Raw genomic sequence first — 20,941 nt, 5'->3', positions numbered from 1 at the left:
AGAGTTATGTCATCTATCCTATGTAGTCAACACCTGCAGTGCTTGAGTGTATCTAATAGTGGTACACAATCATCCATTCTCTAGGATGTATGATACTGTACTAGGCCTAGTCTGAACCCCCTCCCTATATAACAGACACACAGTAATTTACAGTGTGCAGTACATTTAGATTTTAGAATCTAATGAATCATCATCATCAACTGTAATTTTAATTTGGTTTGATTGTTAGCAAACAGCGGTATACTCTACATGCCATTGGAACAACTTCTTTGTATTACATTGCACGATTTTTTGAGGGCACTGTTTACAGCATAAAGTTCACACCCAGAGAAGGACAGTAAATGTGGTCTAAGGGAGTGATTTCTGACTCAGTCAACTGCCTGGAAAGTTCCCCATGTGCAATGTAAGAACACAGTGTTCACTCACTGGTAGTTGCATCAATAAACTTCCAACAGACCCTTTTCATGCAATGTGTCCCACTTCCACTGAAATACTATTAAGTATTTACTAGGTATAAATGTTGACATTAAAATTATTTTGTCATTTAGTAATCAAGAAACTAATGTACCAGTCTGTAGTAGATGCCCAATGTCTAAATCAACCTATGGAACACACTTGCTGAAGAGAATTTAATTTATACAGGTAGGCTTATCCATTATTACTTCTTTTAGCAGCAGCTAGCCTTCTATAAGAGAAGCAGTGCAAAAGCAGAGAACCACATTTTTTTGTTTGCAATGACATACCTACCTCCATATACAGTAAGAAGCTATTGTATTTTATGTGACATTACCACCTTGCTCTGCCTTGGAGTTGTTTCACAGGTTACAGAGTCATCAGTTTCCCAGTGTTCACTCAATCAGTAATGTATCCAGTGTCCAGTCCAAAATCCAGTTTACTGTAGCGATTCACTACCTGCTAAACCGAGGACATTTCTGTAGAAGATAATCCAGTATGAGTGGCTAAGTGATAGCATACAATGACATGTTGAACCCTCTTCTCTGATCATGTAAAGTAGATGCAGCTCTGTATTTCTTCTCCATGGATACTCAGATATCCAGTATGTCTATAAATAGCCCCAGATGTCAGGCTGAAGCTGAAACCTTTGTTCGTTCTCTTACCTCCTCCTCCTTGGTTTAGTACAACAAATTGTTTCAGAGCTCTTCCAGTCCAGTGCTCCATCCAGGAACAGGAAACACAGCACAAAGAAAGAAAAACAGAGCACTGACAATGCTATTGACCAAAATACACCAACATTTAAAACATAACCCCTTTTTATCGTCTCATCTAGTAAAAAGCTATGGAAAATTGTTTTTTTTCATTGATTTGGACATAAAAACATCAGCAAGAAACAATCTCCTCAGATTTGTTTCCATTAAAAAAGGAAATAAAAGATGATTTTCAAAAGTATATCTCATTTATGGACCAGAGCAATGTGCAAAGATTAATAAATAAACTAAAAACAACATTTTTCTGGTAAAGCAGTGCTAGTTTTCACTCAAGCACAATACCACAACTGCATTTCCTGTACACTTTAATCTGGAAGCCTTTGGACAGATGTTGGTCACCTCTGTGATGTGACTATCCAAAACTGCTACTATGCCTAAATTTGAATCACACCAGTATTAGCTGTATCACTGAAAACCTCTAAAAATTAGTATGAAACTTCATTGTCAAGCTTAGGAAAAGTAATTTAACAAAATAATCTTAGTTTAAGGTCCAATTGCTTGCTTTTTCCACAACTTTCGACTACACTTCATGGTCTTCATCAGTAGATGGAGTTTGTTCAGTTGTTGTTGAGATTGCTCAGTTGTCATCACCTGACCTAAAAATGAAATTTCAGTCAGATGATAACAGGTGATCATATAATGTATGGTATGAATGTCCTAGATCTTTCTCAAGTCATCCACTCACTGCTGGTTGATCACCTTTGACCTCTTCCCAGTGGACATTGACAGTAGTTTTGGTCTGGTAAGCACACACACTGTTTCACAGATTTACTGTGCTCTACAGCTGTCTCGTGTGATGTCATTCACCACTTCTGCCCTTCTCTCCAATTGAAACATTAAATTGGCTAAAAATCATGTAATAATTTCTGCAAATGTACTGTACATTGGAATAACATAAAATTCACATATTGACTACAGTTTATATTCAGAAAACTAGTATTTTATGACAGTATTCAGTTTTGATTAAAAAATGTTAGCAATACAACCTTTAATAATTTTCTAAAAAGATGCTTAAACAGAGTCTTCTGAAAGCACTTCCTGCAGAGTGCCCTACATTATTACATAAGGGAGCTGACTGGTAGGTCCCACAACACATGATAGCTGTTTTCATCAACCTGTCGGTCTGGCATCTTGATTTTTATTTTGATTCACATGGAATTCTTTGCAAGTTTCTCATTAAAAGTGGACTGTGGAGATGATGTAATACTGTCAGTATCTAGAAACAGCAGTAGGTTTGATAGAGGCTCATGCTATGCAGAGAGAGGTGCTTTCTACAGTATTTTCCAAAAACAAGGATGAACATTAAACCTGGATTAAATGATTTATTTTATAATTGCACCAAGCTTTAGAGCTAGTTTTAAACTCGTAGGGATTAATTTTAAACCTCTTTAAATCTCAATTTAGTCCACTGTAAACCTAGATTTACAGTAAGCTGAATAAGACCTGTCATTCTGACCTTTCCAGTCTCAGTTTAAACTCTGATTATTGACTGACGTCCTACAGTAGCTGTTGTCCTTCCCATTGATCTAATTTCCTTCTCTAGTATTTAACATTAGCTATTATAAATGTAAAGGTGTTGCTTGACAAAAGGTCATGGAGCCATGAATTCAATAGGTGTTCAAACAAGCTCCATGACTATGTTTGGGCTGTAAGGTGACCCTGGCATAGTGGCCACAGTTGGATTTCAAGGAAACATGATGCACATGGGCCAAAAAGCCTTTAGTTTTTACATACATAAGCATTTAAAAACAGGGAGCTGTATGGCAGCTGAAAAACAGTAAATAAAATTTTCTGAGCATGACAAACACTGAAAATTTGATCCATTACATCCAATAAAATTTGACTCTTGAATATCAATAAATTATTTTCATTTATTTCAACTGGCTCAACATTCTATACAGAGCGTATAGCGATAGAAGCACATTAGCCTCATTCTAGCCAGAGTCTACAAGGGTGCATTCAGGTACAGTAATTTGTGCAGGTCACCCTCAATTTGGCAGGGCTCACAACCCAATAAACAATCACTCTAGTTACACGCAAGGTATGGTAACATTACACTTCCATTCTTTCCCATGCACTGCTATTGAAGCACGAAAGACAGACACTTTCAAGCATACCTTTCCTGTTTCTGTATGATGTCTATGATTCGTAGGTCAGAGTTCAACTTTGCTTAACTCTGACCAAGTAGATGTGCTCAGCTGCTCAATATAAACACTGATCCACTGTGTTTGGAGATAGAGAAGTTAATATTCCATTGTGTTTCACCACCATATTATCACACTTCTAGACTACACACTGTAGAATCGCTCTATTGAATTTAATACACTATAGTTTGTAATCACTGATCAATATTTATTTATTTATTTATTTTTCGCTCTCATCAGAGCCTTGACATCACATTCTGCAAAAAAAAACTGATGACCTACACTCAATACATCCTGTGTAGTCAAACCAGCCAGAAATGGACACACTCTAAAAATGCTAAAGCCTAAAAAACTTTTCAATGTATGCATCCGTTGACCAGCTTACTTGGAATAAACTGGGTGCCATCACTAAAAGTCAGGAGGTCACCAAAAACCTCTGGATTCATTTCGTGTGAAGTAGTAGTTACCTAGATGTAACTCGTTCTATGAGTATGTGCGTAGCGCTCTCATGGGCTTCACTATCTTTCCACTCACCACCCAGCCAGGAGGTAGCATCTACCTACTATAAAACCGAAGTGCACCTGCTGCACATCTCCCTCAGCAACTGGACCTATAGTTAGAAGGGTACACACGTATTCATAGAACTGGAGTTACATCCAGGTACTACTTACCTAGATGTAACTCCCGGTACTACCTACCTTCGCTATTGGTACACATCCCTAAGGCCATTAGGGATGCGTTTTACTCTCAGCCGGCCCAGAATGTAGACACAACCAATCCAGAACCAACTGCTGACTGGCGAGAGAAAAAAAATGGATGGTCAGGTAATTGAGCACCACCCACCTAGGGGTCCCACAACCTAGGCCAGGAGCTGAAAAGGACAAAGAGGTGTCAGCCTGATCCAGCTGGAGCCTCTGGAGCAAGTGAGACTCAGAGTCAAACATCCTCCTGAGATATGACCACACAAAAGTGGATGCGGGGGGTGCGTCACCTCGCCTCGTACTGCCCGCGGATTGCATTGTAATCCAGTGATCCAGTCGCGGCATGGGCTTTTGGTCTGTGGCAGACAAAGAGTCAGTCAGACTCCTGAGGCTTGCAGTATAGTCTACTAAACAGCAAAGCACACCCAGGCTTGCCTGCTTTAAGGGATCAAAAGGTGGGCCTGAGAGACCATCCAGAACCACCCAGAGATCCCACTGTGGAAAGAGGCAACAGGTGGGGTCTCAGACGGACCCAGGGTAGACCTAGTGTGACCTAGGTGTGACATAGTCAGTCAGCCCCTGCAGAAAAGTAAGTATACCTTGCAGTAGGCACGCATGCAAACACACACCAATGCCTGCCCTATGCCCTCGGCCCGTGCATTTTGACTTGTGGAAACAATGGTGACTGGGACAAGGTACTCAACTTGTTACTCACAGCCACCAAACTATGAGGTGCTGTCCTACAATGGGGTGAGAGGATGTGGTACCCCCCGCTTGAGCTAGCACTGTGGACAAGTCCAAGATGGACCACAAACACACCAACATCATCCAAATCCGGTCTCTGAATAATCTAGTGCCCAGGAACTATGGTGCCAATACTATGAGGGAGAGGCACTGTGTCCTGAACCTGTGGAGCAACGGCATCATCAGCCACAGGGAAGAAAAAGTGTTAAGCACACTGTGGAGCCACGCCAGGTGGGCAAATCAACTCCCCAAGGAGGGTGGTCACTAGCTCACTGGGATAACCAGAGAGGACACTGAGTGTGACCTGTTTCTGAACAGGTCAGCTATAGGCAGACCAAAAACATGATCAGACTGATGCAACTATTTCCGGGAGGGGGTCCGCTGGTTCCCGAGCCTTCCACCAGGGACCTGCAACCTGCTCCCACTTCAGGATATCCAAGAAGGCTCTTGAGGAACAAAAAAATGCCTGTCAGCCTTCCTGTGGAGGCTAGGGGGCCTTGCACCCCTGCCCCCAGATAGACCACTGCAAAAGCTTGCTGGTAACTGAGGGGAAAATAGAGCAGAACTTTGCGTACTGTAGTGACTGAGAGGGTTGATGTAATGAGATGACTGGCCACATGTATTATGCTGAGCGCACAAAGCATCCCATCTCTGTCCATAAAGCAAGCATAGTGAACAAGGACATAAGAGAACAAAGATAACCGTTCATTTGCTCTTCCGGTACCATCGTCCTGCTGGAGCTGGAGAAGGGTTTAAGATGCCCCAGAATGGAGAAGGTTCGCTGAGGAATAACTTGCCCCCTCCTCAAAAACCTGTCTAGCCAAGAATCCACGTCTAATAGTGGTGAGCGAGGCAGAGTGAGGCATGATGCAGAATGCTGTTAATGAGGGCGCTAGCAAAGGAAGTCACAACTCAGGCAACACTCTCCCTGCTTTCAGTGAAGGGGTCACATGAGTGTGCAGAAAGAATGGAAGATTGGTATAGCTCAATTCCTGCAACCAGAGGCATGTCCCTCCTATGAAAAAAAAAATATTAAACACTCAACAGAAGAGTAATTGTCACTGGTAAATGGGTCACTCTATCAGTGTTGTATATAGACATTATAGGTGGAAAAAATAGTGATCTGTGTGCACCTGGCACAGAAGGGTGCACGGGAAGGCAGAAGGTGATATGGGAGGAGATATTACTTGCCATGCACTGCTTCCACATCACAAAGAGATGGCCTGTCCTTACAGTATCCCTGTGTCACTGCTAATGGGGATACAAAAGTACCAAAATTGAATAGTATTCTAAAATATTTTTTGATTAAAGCTTTTAAAAATGTGTCTTTTTGTGGTACCATTTTTAAATGCTTTTTAGATGCACAGTCATAGACTACTTTGACAGAGTAAACTGGAGGTGAGTAGTGTACACTGCAATTTTATTTTCATCAACTTTTCCTTCCTTATTCGTCCAGCAGCAGAGAGAAACTTGCAAATATGGTATCCTCTACCCTTTTTATGATGGTAATTATAGATCTTTTGTTTTTTTAATTAAGAAAGGTAATGTTTTTCTATGTAACATCAAGTATACTGTGGTGTTAAACCTTGCACTCTGTAGTAAATGTAACATCCATCTATACACGGCAAAAAATATTTATTATAGTTATTCATGTTTATTCAGCAAACATTACAATATATTTAATTACGTATTTGTGTATACTATGTGCTCATGTGTAACAGATGTTTTCACACTATTCTTCCAAGGAAAATGGATTTGGGGTATTTGTTCCTCAGAGAGGACCACTGCACAAAGAAAAAGTGTGATATTGGGTACAGGATCTTCCCTGTGAGCGACAGTGTATGCACCCGGCAAATACTTTCAACATAAACTATCAGGACTTTCTTCATTCCCAGAATTCCAAGCAGGAGTCCTGCCACACACACAGGAACGCACGTCCCTGGGCCATTACACAGCACCTGAAACAACACACACACACACACACACACACACACACACACACACACACAGAAAGGAGGGGAGATGAGCACATTTCCAGGAAGTGACACATACTCTGTCTTTCATAACATACATAGAAAGCAGCGCCCTGGGCTGTTCTGGAGACCTGTGACAGAGCTCTTATGTCTCCTGACAGAAACTGGTTAAAGGAGCAATCCAGGATATGTGTTTGCCATCCTAAAATCAATATCTGTTTAATCTCTACACTCCAGTACAAAAACATAATGCATACGGATTAATTTTTCAACATGTACTTTTTTCTTGTTTTCTACAAGTAGGAGGTGTAAGATCCAGAATATCCTATCTTTGTCTCCATTTGCACTGTGTGGGTATCTCTCAGCCATTATAGAAAATGACAAGCACTGTTGTCTTACCATGTGAAAAATATTTGGGTTTGGCTAAGAATGCACACAATTTTAATACATTTGTGTTTTTGTAGATAACTACAAACTTTCTATATTTTCTCTTTTTATCTAGTTTAGAAATCACTCGTTCACAATTCAATACTTTTGCAGGCTTGTAACCATCAGACATCTGTTTTCTCAAAGAATGAATAATTATAACTATATTGCTGTATCAAAGTGTGTTAAAATTAGTTTTATTTAATTATACATACAAAATGTTATAAGAAAAGTAAAATATCAATTATCAAAATCCCTTACTTGCTATCCGTATCAAAACTAAACTTTTCTTAAAACTATTGACATTTTAAGACAACACTATCAAGCAACAGCAGTTTAGCTGCTGCTACACACAGCAAGAACAGTGACTCCCAGCCTGGGGGGTCAGATGCCATGTTCAAAAGATTATTCTAACTTTTGTTTTTTTTTCTTGTGAAACTTTAGATACATTCACCTCTTAACACCTCTAAAAATCCTTCAATTGAAACAATACAGTAAGAAAAAAATTATTGTTATCTCTCTTTGGTTGAACTGATCGCAAATTATGTCCGCAACCTGTAATGGGGCTCACAGGTAGACACTGATTCATTTTAGCCAAAAAGGTTAGACCAGAGGATACTACAGGAAATGATTCTGTATGTGTTAATCGCACAAAGATCTTTTGAAGAATTATGTAGTATGCTTCAAGCTAAACATCGCTGAGCTGAACTGTTACTCACACTCAGAGTGAAGAAATGTGTTGAATACAAAGTGTGAAGATTATAAAGGCAAGGGTGCAGAAGCTGGCATTATGTGTGACTGAGAGGCAGCAGTGAAGCAGAAATATGCAGGCTTTTTAAACATGGGTAGACCCGCTTAAAAAAGGCGAGTGACTTTCCCTCCCATTTTTTTCCTGGTATGTCACTTTCGACATCACAAACATAGCGGAAAACAGTGTTAGTAAACAGTAGAAAGCAGCATGGAGGCCAGTGACTATGTTACCATGGTTACCTTTTAAAATACTTTTACTTCAGTGTCTTGTTGCATCTTGCAGAGTTGCATACGAACAAAACTGCTGTTGCGCATTGTTCCCATAGACCTCAAAAAACAATAACCTGGATATTTACGCACCACCGTCTGCAACTTCAACACGCGTCATCACACCAGAAAAGGGGAGAAAACTGGCATTTCCACCCAGGTTTCATGTTTCCATCACTTCCAATCAGAGCTAGAGCCGATAAATACCCAAGACTACTGCAGAGTCATTTGACCCAGGAATGAATGCCGATTGTACCCTATCCTACTGAAGACAAATGCCAGATGTTAGTGGGTGTTTTTTTTCTGACAGAGGCAGAGGGAGAGGGGACTGAGATGAATAAGTGGCCTCAGGGTTGACAGAGGCTGAGGGAGTTGGATTTACAGGAAACCAGGCAGAGCTTCTCTGGAGTCTGGAAAAGTCATCATACAACTCCACAGTTCAGACACAGCAGCACTGTGATGCCATCTCCATACTGCTCTGAAAACCATAGAGTGATGCAGAGTGCAGGGCATAAAGTAGAACAGTTCCATTATTCTTACATAGAACAGTCACTTTGCATTCAGAAAATGAAATGGTTCAGGTAGAAGCAGATGTAAACATTAAGATTACAAACCTCTCACTTTCAACTGGAGAAAATTAGTTGGTCGTTTTTTTTGCTGTGCAGTAAGTAAAACTAAAAAATCTTTGAGGCTGCCATAAACAATTTCCCCACTTCACCACAGACATTTCCAGCCACTGGATTTACATACACTTACACAATCGGGTAATTTTCGGCTTTCTTAGTGTAACCGGATTTCTTTTGCCATAAAAATGAGAAACCCAATTAACGCAGCTAGATTTCTGGAATGCATACACTTCACCTGGATTCTAAATAGTTTCTACGGGGACAGTACTGCCGTGATAATAGCACATGTATGTCTTTGTATTCAAGGAAGAAAAATGCTCTTTAGTTTGTAGTATAACATGTACTTAAAATATGCCAACCTTGGTTCAAAAATGTGGTCAGTGGTCAGTTCTTTACATGAAGCGAAGGTTGAAGGATAGAGGGTGTCGTATGTTGTATAGGCTGTAAACCCATTTGTGTCAAAGGTAAAGTACGTTTTCTGATTGTGGGCGATGTAACTAAATATGATTTGACAATTGACAAGTGCATTTTAAAAAGGAGTTTTGGAAACATTTTTAAAAAGATGTAAATTTTACTATTTGTTTTTCCATTTATTCATGTATGTATCATATTCCATTGCAAAATTCATTTTCCTGATTTACATTTACAGTTTACATTTCATCATTGCTTTAATTTCTAAAACCCACTTTAAATACATGTGAGTGCAGTGCCAACACAACGCTAATATCCAACCAAAAGAGCAAAAACAGAAGCTCTGATTAGCCTAACCCCACGCACAGCTCCAACTAACACACAGCAGGTGGCAAATTTGGCAAATTTATTTGTGATGAGATATAACAATTCAATATTTTTCATCATTTTTGTGGTCTCGTGGTCTCGTTTGGAGATTCTGGTGGCCCCAGCTGGCTAAAGATGGTCTTTATCAGTTGCACCAGTAAAATCCCCTTATGGCAGAATCCGTACCATGCTCATGAGAGTGGCTCGAGGTTTAAAACTGTCCCTCAGCTGTGCTGCAGTTATAAGCCTGGCTGTAAAATTCCTGGCATGACTGCCCTGGTGCTAAGTCCCTGGCTTTGTTTCCAACCAGCCACCAATAAATAGAGGGTTCTGGTGGACAGACACTTCACAGACAAAAAGTGAGTGTTGTACACCACAGAGATGTGACTGTCATTTTCTTTATCCCAGATTATTTAGGTTCCACACAAACTGTGCACAGACTTCACTGTCAACAGTCTTTACTGGAAATTTTACTTTTAAATGAAGAAGTAGTTCCTTTGAAAACCGTGTGCAGTGTGTCCAGTGGATTATCCAGAGTAACAGGGACACCGTTTTGGGAAAATGATTTTGCTGCTGAAGTTTTTAAAATCTAATTTTTCAATGCTGTGAGCGCAAAAACTAAATTCCATTCATCTCCATTGTATTGTGGAGGAGGCATAAATTGTATAACCTGGATACCAATTAAAGAGAGAAAATATCTGGGGGGGTTTTTGTTTTGTTTTTTTACTTGGGGTTAACCAACCCTTTTAGCATAATATAATATTAACAAATTAAAATCGGGATTTCACAGACAATTACATTTTTTTAAAAGACTCAGAGTTTAACAAATCAATTTATTTACCAAATTGGACCCACGTATTGTAATTCAACCCTAGTCATACATATAATGTTGACCAGGGTTGGTTGATATGACAGTATGTACTGTGCATACTAACTGTCAGATTTTATATACAGTTTATACCATGATAGTTATCACATTGAACTCTTTGTGTATTTGGCCTTTGTGGGCAATGCAGGAGTTCTTTATGGCAGTATTATATTTTTATACAACTGTGCATCAATATGATGATGTACCTTGAATGTCAGGTATTAATTAATTGATTTTTATTATTTACATATTTGTTTTATTAGATTAGTCAAAATATACGTTGCTGTTTGATATTTTGTCCTCAAACAAAATTTGCAATAGATTTTGAAAAAAATTACTAAACATGATAAATATCAATACTGGAGCATAAAATTTATCTACAGTTTACACTACTGTGGTAGATGATTTCTCCTTATACCGCTCCTAATAATGACTTCCACCATCATACCTACTGATTGCTACTGAATGTCAGCTTACAGCTCACTCTGACTCACAAGGCCAGACAGCTGAACAACAGGAAATTGGCTGAAGTAGAGCTTGTGGAGGCTTAAAACATTATTCACTCATACACCATGGAGTTAATTCTATAGGGTTTGATGATGTCCAAGGTGACCCAACTTTCCATTTGTCCCATGTTGACTGAACCATTATGTGCTGGTTGGTTGTACACTGAGAGCAGACTGGGCTTTAACCTTTAAAATTAAACACTGCCAGTAATTAAAAACACCTCTATATTCTTATATTTATATATATATACTGTCACTTGTTGCAACACAAAGAAACAGGCAAAGGAAATCTGTTGTGGTTTCTAATCTCATATTACTTGTGTAGACCATAAGACACAGTTTTAATATCTCAGAAATCTTGGGAAAAAACTTAAGGCATCAGTATGCCTCAAACTGAGTGTTTTGCAGATCTACAGTGTTTGGTGTCTCATTTGGAAAACATACCATTAAAGCTGGCCCTGTAGACCACTGTACACTCAGGGAACAGAAGATGGGGACTTATGGGAAGAGAAAAGCTTTCATAATTTTGCCTCTCCTACTGTTTGGGGAGAGATCACTAACCTCAGAGGGTCAAGAAAAATGTCACAAACTTATAGGATTTTAGTCCACAAAACATTTATTGTTGATAAATTGATCCTAGAAGCCTGACCAATCTGTGAACTACAGGGAGTGATATACATTATGATGTGACTCAGTGACTCTCCAAACAGCCAATGAGCCTCATGAACAATCATTTAAACTAGGTGTTAGACTGACTTTAGTAGATACAGGAGAAATGTAACAAAGAGGAGCATCATTTTGATGTTTGGGCTGTATTCAGTTTGTCATCTCACAGACACAGACTATTTCTGAGGTGTTTGTCTTGATCGACAGCTGCCCAACACAAACACATACCTATAAATGTCTAATTTTCTGCCTTTAGTACATCTGACAGCTGGTGTAACGGCTTCAGTTACAGTCTTTGTGTGTGAGGCTCCATTTAAACAAATAATGATACAGTCTTAATCTTATCTACTCTATGTATCAGTTCAGTCACAGTAAAGGTGAACAAAGTGGTTCAGTTTTAGCTTCGTTGGCCCATGTACATGCACACTATAATGCATTTTATGAACATTAAGTCCATCAACCAGGTTTGCTCAAATTTTTTTATCTTAGGACAGTATATGGATTTTACATATAGGTCTGAGTTCCAGAACAATGCCAGCACAACACAACAAAAATAAATAAAAGTCAATAATTTGTACATATCTTAAAAAAAACAAAAAAACACTACACACATATAACAAGACAGAATGGTGGCTGACTCAGTGCGAGAAATGACATGGTTTGCCTTGAACCTGACCATCAGCATGACTGCCAGACCAGATGCACTTATCCGGGCGTGTTCATTGGTAAAACTCCACGATGAACTCACAGGTTTAGACTCTGACCAGCCCCACTTTATGGACATTTGATGCTGACTACAAAGTACTGCAACAACACACTCTTAAATTTGAAATTAGTGAAATCATGTTGAATCAACACTAAGGACTAAGGACACTAAGAAGAACTGCTTTGTTGCAATATAGGATTTTTATATGATTACTGCATAAATATGTGGATATATTTGTCAGATATTTAAAGCACTAGATTAAGCAAATACAGACATCCCTGTCTGGTTATTGGATTCATAACAGTTTCTCAATAGATTTTTTCACAACATATACTGTATTTATACCACAATATAAAATTAAAAAAGCCTCAATTCTTTATGACACAAATTCCACAAGATGTTTGAAATATTCCTTTGAGATTCCAGTCCATTTTGACATGATTGAATCATATAATTTTTGCAGATTTGTCAACTGCACATTCATGCTGTGAATCTCTACTGTTCTACTACATCCCAAAGGTGTTCTACTGGATTCAGATTTGGTGACTGTGGAGGCAATTTAAGCGTACTGAACTTGTTGTCATGTCATGAAACAAGTTTGAGACAGCGTTTACTTTGTGACATGGTGCATTATCATGCTGGAAGTAGCCATTAGAAGATGGATAAATTATGGCCATAAAAGGATGCACATGGTCAGCAACAATACTCAGATAGGCTGTGGCATTCTAACAATGATTGATTGGTATTAAGCCCAAAGTGTGCCAAGAAAACATTCCCCACACCATTACACAACAAGCAGTAGCCTGGACTGTTGACACAAGAGAGGATGGGTCCATTGATTCATGTTGTTGACACCAAATTCTGACTTTCCTGCGTGCCTTGCCAGAAATCGAGATTCATCAGACCAGGAGTGGAACCCAACATGGTCTTCTGCTCTTGTAACCCATTCACGTCAAGGTTTGACATGTTGTGCATTCTGAGATGCTTTTCCGCTCACCACAGTCGTGAAGCTTGGTTATCTCATTTACCGTAGCCTCTCTCTCAGCTTGAAGTCTGGCTATGAGAGAGGTCAGGGGTGAATCTCTGACCTCTCTCATCAAAAAGGTGTTTCTGTCCAAAGAACTGCTGCTCACTGGATATATATATTTTTTTTTTTTTGCACCATTCTGAATAAACTGTAGAGACTATTGTGCATGAAAATTCCCGGAGATAATAGGTTAGAAATAATCAAACCAGCCCTTCTGGCACCAACAATCATGCAACAGTCAAAGTTAATGAGGTCACATTTTATCCCCATTCGGATGTTTGATGTTAACATTAACTGAAGCTCCTGACCTGTATCTGCATGACTGTATGCATTGCACTGCTGCCACATGATTGGCTGATGGGATAATTGCATGAAAGAGCAGATGTAAAGGTGTTCCTTATAAAGTGCTCAGTGAGCATATACTTTCATACAGAATTTAATCCATATTATCCACTCTTATGGAAGTTGATACTGCTGGATGTAGGCTGCTGACTTTGATCATGAAATACAGCTCTGCCGTTGGACTAACAGACTCTATTTGCATTGTTAATCAGGTCAGGTGAGACCCAACATACCTGATAAAACCTACAAACATTGAGATTTCCAGTAGTCAGTCATACAGATATGTACAGTATAGCTCTTATACACTGGCTTCAGAAAGAATTCAGACCCCTTTACTTTTTGCACACTTTGTGTTGTAGATTTAATTTTAAATGGATAAACTGCCAATTTTTGCAAATCAATCTACACTCAATAACTCATGTTTATTAAAAATCAAAAACTCTCTCATTTACAAAAAAGTACTTTGTAGCCCCTTTGTCAGCAATTACAGCTTCGTGTTTTTTTCGGGTAAGTCTCTACAAGCTTTGCACACCTGAACTTGGGCAGGTTAACCCATTCTTCCTGGCAGATCCTCTTAAGGTCCGTCAGATTGGATGAGGAGCATCGATAAACTGCCAACTTCAGGTCTCTCCACAGATATTCTATAAGTCTGGGCTTTGGCTGGGCCACTCAGCAACAGTCAGCGACTTGTCCCAAAGCCACTCCAGCATTGTCTTGGCTGTATTGTCATGCTGAGAGGTGAACCATTGCCCCAGTGTCAGGTCAGGTGAGCTCTGGATCAATACCTGCTTCAAAGACTTCTGTGTAATTGGCTGCATTAATCCTTCCCTCAATTCTTACCAGTCTCCCTAACCCTAACTCTGTTAGATTAGCTGTTGGGTTCTTGGTCACCTCTCTGACCAAGGCCCTTCTTGCCCAGTTACTCAGTTTGGCCAGATGGCCAACTCTAGGAAGAGTCCTAGTGGTTGAAGACTTCTTCCATTTCACATTTATTGAGGCCACATGCTCCTGGGAACACTCAAAGCTTTAGAAATGGTTTTATACCCTTGCACTGATCAATGGCTCACAACTGTTTTATTGCAAAGGTCTACAGAGAGGTCCTTTGACTTAATGGCTTGGTTTTTGTCCTGACATGTACTGTGAATTGTGGGACCTTATATACACATATGTGTGCCTTTCTTAACTATGTATCAACTATCAATTCAATTAAATGTGCAAAATTGAAGAGGTCTGAAAACTGTCCAAGACCACTGTATATTAGTACAGCAAACATTCAGGACACCAGCTTTAAACAGAGCAGAGATCCAACATAGATTTCAAATGACAGGGTAAAGTATCACCAGTGATATATCTAAGACTTAACCCTTAAAAAACACTGGCTGAGTACAACATTGGTCCACACAGAAACTGTCTATGTAAACCTACAGACCAGCACCAGGAAAACACACAGGTGCATTTTCCTATCTGTCTAATGCTTAATGCTTAGTAATTAAGTACTACTACAACAGCATACACATATTCCTAGTAACATGTGTCTACTTCTTAGTTCTACTGAATGGAATAATAAATGGCATTCTACACTGCTCAAACTTCCTGGTTCAAAATTAGATATTGTTAAATATGCTCATGGAATGAGAATATTTTTTAGGAGCCAATCTATTAATGAGACAGAGGTTGTGTAATTCAATGAGCATGATCTTGTTATGCAATGTGTGTTTATATCTGTACTGTATCTGCATGTGGCTGCAAGTGCAATTTGTGTACTTAAGCAGTTTAGTGCTGTGCTTCTAGAAAAATGGGTGACTCACAAGAGACAGATTATAAAAAGGATGATCACAATCTGTGCATCAGAAGCAAATATATCCTGACTTTTAGTCTTTAATATGGGTCAAGCTCCAAAAAAACTGGATCCTGCATTTCCCACAGTGCAACCAATAACATATTTTCATTAGACCCTATTTGCCTGTTATGCGGTACTCTGTAGTATTCTGTACACTGTAATAATCAGAGGTATATTGCAGCGTGAGAATAGCTGATCTCTGCGTCCACTTACCATGTCAGGTCTGAGTCTGAACACCAGAGGGAGGGAATATCGCAGGGCATTCAGGCTGCTGACAACAGAGGAACTCCAAGACTGATGCACTTCCCGGCTCCGTGGGATTCGACAGATGGTGAACTGTGGAACAAGGGCACTCAGAGACATCAGCATTTGTAGTGCAACACAGACAAATTCATCAGTAAGGTCTGCTGTATTTGGAAAAAAAACTGGCTTTAAACTCTCATATCTTAGATTTCACAGCCTTTCACCAGCACACGCACAAGTCAATGAGAGACCTTTCCAGTGATTCTACACCTTTACCTACATTGCCACACAACAATAAAAGGTTCCGTCCACGCAAAAAAATATGTTAATATTTACATCTTGTGGTATTTAGCCATGCAGATAATTACTGCTTCCAGACCAATACAATGGATATGGATAAAATTTCATTTGTGGTGCTCACAGCAATAAAAAATACATTTGAAACAGCAAAGTATCTTCCAGAATAATCCACAGACTCTGCTTTATCCTAAGTAGAAAGTAGTTCCCAGGGCATCCGTGCACAACGTATAACATGGTATAATATCTCTGGTTCGATTCTGGCCATGTACCTTTGTTGAATGTTATCATGTCAACCCCCCCTTCCCCATATTTTCTATCCATACCTGCACTGTAAGCTTTTCAATGAAGGCAAAATGCCAAAGAAAAAAAAACGCATTGTTAAAAAAAAAAAATTAAAAAAAAGTCTGGAATATCCTGAGTAACGGAGTCATCCAGATATTATAAAAACAAAAAGAACACATACAGTATTTGTACAAAACACATGCAATGACTAGTCCAATAATCAATCAGCAAATCAACAGAAAATTTGTACCCAACTATTTTGATAATTGTTAAAGTAATTTTTCATGCGAAAATGCTAAAGATTTGCTGGTTGAAGGCATTCGAATGTGAGAATTTGCTGCTTTTCCTCATCTTACATTACTGAAAATTGAATATTTTGAGATTCTGGACTGTTACCTTGAGCTCTAGGATATTGTGATGGGCGTTTTTCATCTTTTTCTGATGTCTTACATACAAAGTGATTACTCTGTTAGTCTAGAACATTATCAGCACATTAATAATTAATGAAAATAATCACTAGTTGCAAGCCTAAACACATTATTCTTTCTTTGCTAAACATCAAATTTGGATTTGGATATTTGGACCCCTCTTCATTTGTAGTATTTTCTATTAATTACCAATACATAACTCACTATAGCTTGTACTTTATGTTCAAAATGGATCAGGAAACTTCCCTGCATTGTATATAGGTCATTGGCTGATAAGATTTCATTCAAGCATTAGATTTTCTGGTATATTGTTATTCTTTTTCTTTTCATTTTATTTACTGATAACTGTGTCTCATGATTATATATTATTTCTTTATTAATTTTCCTCTCAATATGTGTATACCATGTCATGAAAAATATCTACTAATGCAATCCCAAATTTATGTTTGACTGAAGAGCTTAAACGATGTTCATTTTAATTGCAGTTATAGTCAGGTACGTAACTATTTGGACATTGACACAATTTTTGTAATTTTGCCTCTGTACACCACTATAATGGATTTGAAATGAAGCCATGTAGATGTGATTGAAGTGTAGACTTTCAGCTTTAATTCAGGCGGGGGCATTTTTAGTACTCCTTCATTTTCAGAGGCTCAAAAGTAATTGAACAAATTAACATAATTATAAATATAAGGATTATTTTTAATACTTGGATGAAAATCTTTTGCAATCAATGACTTGAAAGGCTCTGCCAGGCCTTTACTGCAGACGCCTTTAGCTGCTGCTTGTTTGTGGGTCTTTCTGCCTTCAGTTTTGTCTTCAGTAAACGAAAGGCAGGCTCAATTGGGTTGAGATCAGGTGACTGACTTGGCCATTGAAGACTATTCCATTTCTTTGCTTTGAGAAGCTCTTGGGATGCTTTCGCAGTATGTTTTGAGTCATTATCCATCTGTACTGTGAAGCCCCGTCCTATCACTTTCGCAGCATTTGATTGAATCTGAGCAGATAGTATAGCCCTGTACACTTTAGGATTCACCCTGCTACTTCTATCAACAGTCACATCAGCAATAAACACCTGTCACCCAGTTCCATTGGCAGCCATACATTCCCACACCATAACTCTGCCTCCACCATATTTGACAGATGATGTGGTATGCTTTGGATCATGAGCCGTTCCTTTCCTTCTCCATACTCTCCTCTTCCCATCATTCTGGTATAAGTTAATCTAGGTTTCATCTGTCCAAAGAATCTTGTTCCAGAACTTTTTTAGATGTTTTCTGGCAAAATCTAATCTGGCTTTTCTGTTCTTGAGTGTTACCCATGGTTTGCACCTAGTGGTAAACCCTCTGTAAGTACCTTCATGAAGGCATCTCTTGACTTTGACAATGATACGCCTACTTCCTCAAGAGTGTTCCTAACGTGGCTAGATTTTGTGAAGGGGTTTTTCTTCACCAAGGAAAGAATTCTGCGATCATCCACTTTACTTGTCTTCTGGGGTCTTCCAGGCCTTTTGGTGTTGCTGAGCTCGCCGGTGCATTCCCTTTTTTAAGAATATACCAAATTGTTGTTTTGGCCACTCCTAAAGTTTCTGCCATGTGTCTGATTCTGTTTTGTTTTCTCTGCCTAACGATGGCCTCCTTCACTTGCATCGACACCTCTTTGGACCGCATATTGAGAGCTGCCATGAACAGCTACCAAATGCAAATTCAACACTCGGTATCAGCTCCAGACCTTTTATCCGCTTAATTTCTCATGAAATACCAAGGGAAAAGGACACACTTGGCCATGAAACTGATTGTTAGTCAACTGTCTAATTACTTTTGAGCCTCTGAAAATTGAGGTACTATGTATAAAAATGGCTGTAATTCCTGAACAGTTTTTTATTTTTGTTAAACCCCCTGAATTAATCACATTTTGATGGCTTCATTTCAAATCCATTGTGGTAATGTGAAAAGGTGAAATTACAAAAATTGTGTCACTACCCAAATACTTATGTACCTGACAGTTTTTCTCACTGATATTAAAAAAGGTATAAATAAAAATTGGAATCACTTTGGTATGTTGTATTTTTAACTCTAGCTAAAATGGTGTCATAAGTACCAGAGAAGCACAAATGAGATGTGTACTCACACCATCTGCTGGTGAAAACTAACACTGCACCCCATCACTCATTTCATCTGCTGACAGACTATGATGACAGGTGTGGTGAACCAACCAATCCACCCAGGGTGATAAACATCTCAAAGTAATTACCAATTCAAGAATTTACATCCCAAAGAGTAAAAGTTCGAAAGCAATACATCTAAATATCAATACTACATCAAAAAACCATTTCGGGGGTGACTTTATTGAGTTATACTGTTTTTTATATCATACATTTTAAGAATACTTTTTTCTACAACATTTTAAGGTTCCACTCTCTACTTTATAACACTATTTTTTATCTACTGGTGTTTTGATGTGTAGATATTACTACAAAATAAATGTACAATAACCCATAGATATTGTGCCTTGAACCAACTGCCTGCTGTAAATTATTTTTAAGCCTCACCTGAGATTCTGTAACTCTTTACGTTTTTCAGCCTGTTGCCTGTTGAGTACATAGTTTTATACACTGATCAACCACAACATTCAAACCACTGGCCTAATATCGTGTAGGTCCCCCTTTAGCCACCAAAACAGCTGTGACATGTCAAGGCATTGACTCCACAAGACCTCTGAAGGTCTCCTGTGGTATCAGGCATGAAGATGTGAGCATCAGATCCTTTAAATCCTGTAAGTTGTGAGGTTGGGCCTTCATGTATCGGACTTGTTTTTCCAGCACATCCCACAGATGCTTGATCCAACTGAGATCCGGGGAATTTGGAAGCCAAACTGAAATTGAACTTAAACTCTTTGCCATGTTCCTCAAACCATTAAGCCATTTGTGCAACACTTGCTCTTCTGTGGCAATGAACCACACAGGCCAGCCTTTGCTCCCTACACGCATCGCTGAGCCTTGGGCACCCAACCAGTTGGCTGGTTGTCCTTGTTTGGACGACTTTTGGTAGGTACTGACCACTGCATACCAGGAACACCCCACAAGACTTGCCATTTTGGAGATGCTCTGACGCAGTTTTCTAGCCATCACAATCTGGCCCTTGTCAAAGTCGCTCAGATCCTTACACGTGCCCATTTTTCCTGCTTCCATCACATCCGTTTCAAGAACTGACTGGTCACCTGCTGCCCAGTATATCCCAGCCCTTGTAACAACATAAACTATGTTATTCACTTCACCTGTCAGTGGTTTTAATGTTGTGGCTGATCATTGTATAGTTCTGATGGAGTATAGATACCAGTACAATCCATCAGAACTTTGATAGCTTCAGAACCCCCCCCCCCGCTTTTGTAACTCTCCAAAACTGATAATCCAACATCACATCACACAGTGATTGGCCGGCTGTGTGGAGGTGAGAAAGAATGCTGGGTTTGAAATTTTCTCTCTAGCTCTTTTTACACTTATTACACAACTATATGTGGCACCTTCCATGTGTACAGCAGAGTGCAAAACTATGAATTGAATTGAAAATTGACATGAATTGTCTGATAATGTGCATCATTATCCCCATACAACATTATCATAACTGTTTGGACTGATTACAGAACAGCTAAGCTGTCACTGAAACTTGGGTTCTTCTTTAAAAAAGGACCAGATGTCCTTTGCTTTTTTTAATTTGCTTTTTCAAAACAAGCTAAAATGACAAGGTTGTTTCTGTAAAAATACTGGTACAGACAATTCAGCAGCACCTTAACATTGGTAAGGACATTTCCCTACCTTCCATACCCAAGTCTCCACCTATGGACAGTTGTTTACCTGTGACTCAGAGTCTGAGTGTTGTTTAGAGCTTTCAAAAGTGCAGATTTTCTCCTCACTCATCCTGTCAGTGTCAGCAATAACATAGTGTCGAGGTTTGTATGCTGCAGACAGGCACTCCATCAGCCGCAGGATCTCTGTGGTGTGACCACCTAGGAAACACACAAAAACACTGTGAATTACATGATAGACATACGATGAAGATAATGTGAGGAACAGCTCCATGGGCTTCTGAGGCAGAAACAT

The 20,941-nt window shown here is 39.2% G+C and overlaps 1 protein-coding gene across 4 annotated transcripts in view; it reads right to left on the bottom strand.

The window, feature by feature from the left end:
- Positions 1-3,121: 3,121 nt before the first annotated feature.
- alg14 (ALG14 UDP-N-acetylglucosaminyltransferase subunit) overlaps positions 3,122-20,941 on the bottom strand; it is a 19,094-nt gene continuing 1,274 nt past the window's right edge. For 2 of the 4 annotated variants that reach the window (XM_040127320.1, XM_040127321.1), the window contains exons 2-4: positions 20,696-20,847; positions 15,803-15,925; positions 3,122-6,773 (exon numbers count right to left, since the gene is read on the bottom strand). In XM_040127320.1, coding sequence (XP_039983254.1) covers positions 6,543-6,773; positions 15,803-15,925; positions 20,696-20,847 — 506 coding nt within the window. In that variant the 3' untranslated portion in view covers positions 3,122-6,542. Of the gene's footprint in view, positions 6,774-11,308; positions 13,438-15,802; positions 15,926-20,695; positions 20,848-20,941 lie in introns of those variants that run through there. The other 2 variants (XM_040127319.1, XM_040127322.1) reach the window with 2 other exon arrangements.

Source organism: Xiphias gladius, chromosome 5, assembly GCF_016859285.1.
Source record: "Xiphias gladius isolate SHS-SW01 ecotype Sanya breed wild chromosome 5, ASM1685928v1, whole genome shotgun sequence".
NCBI classification, from domain to species: Eukaryota; Metazoa; Chordata; class Actinopteri; order Istiophoriformes; family Xiphiidae; genus Xiphias; species Xiphias gladius.
The sequence above is the reverse complement of the archived record's forward strand: the minus strand, read 5'-3'. Positions and strand labels throughout refer to the sequence as shown.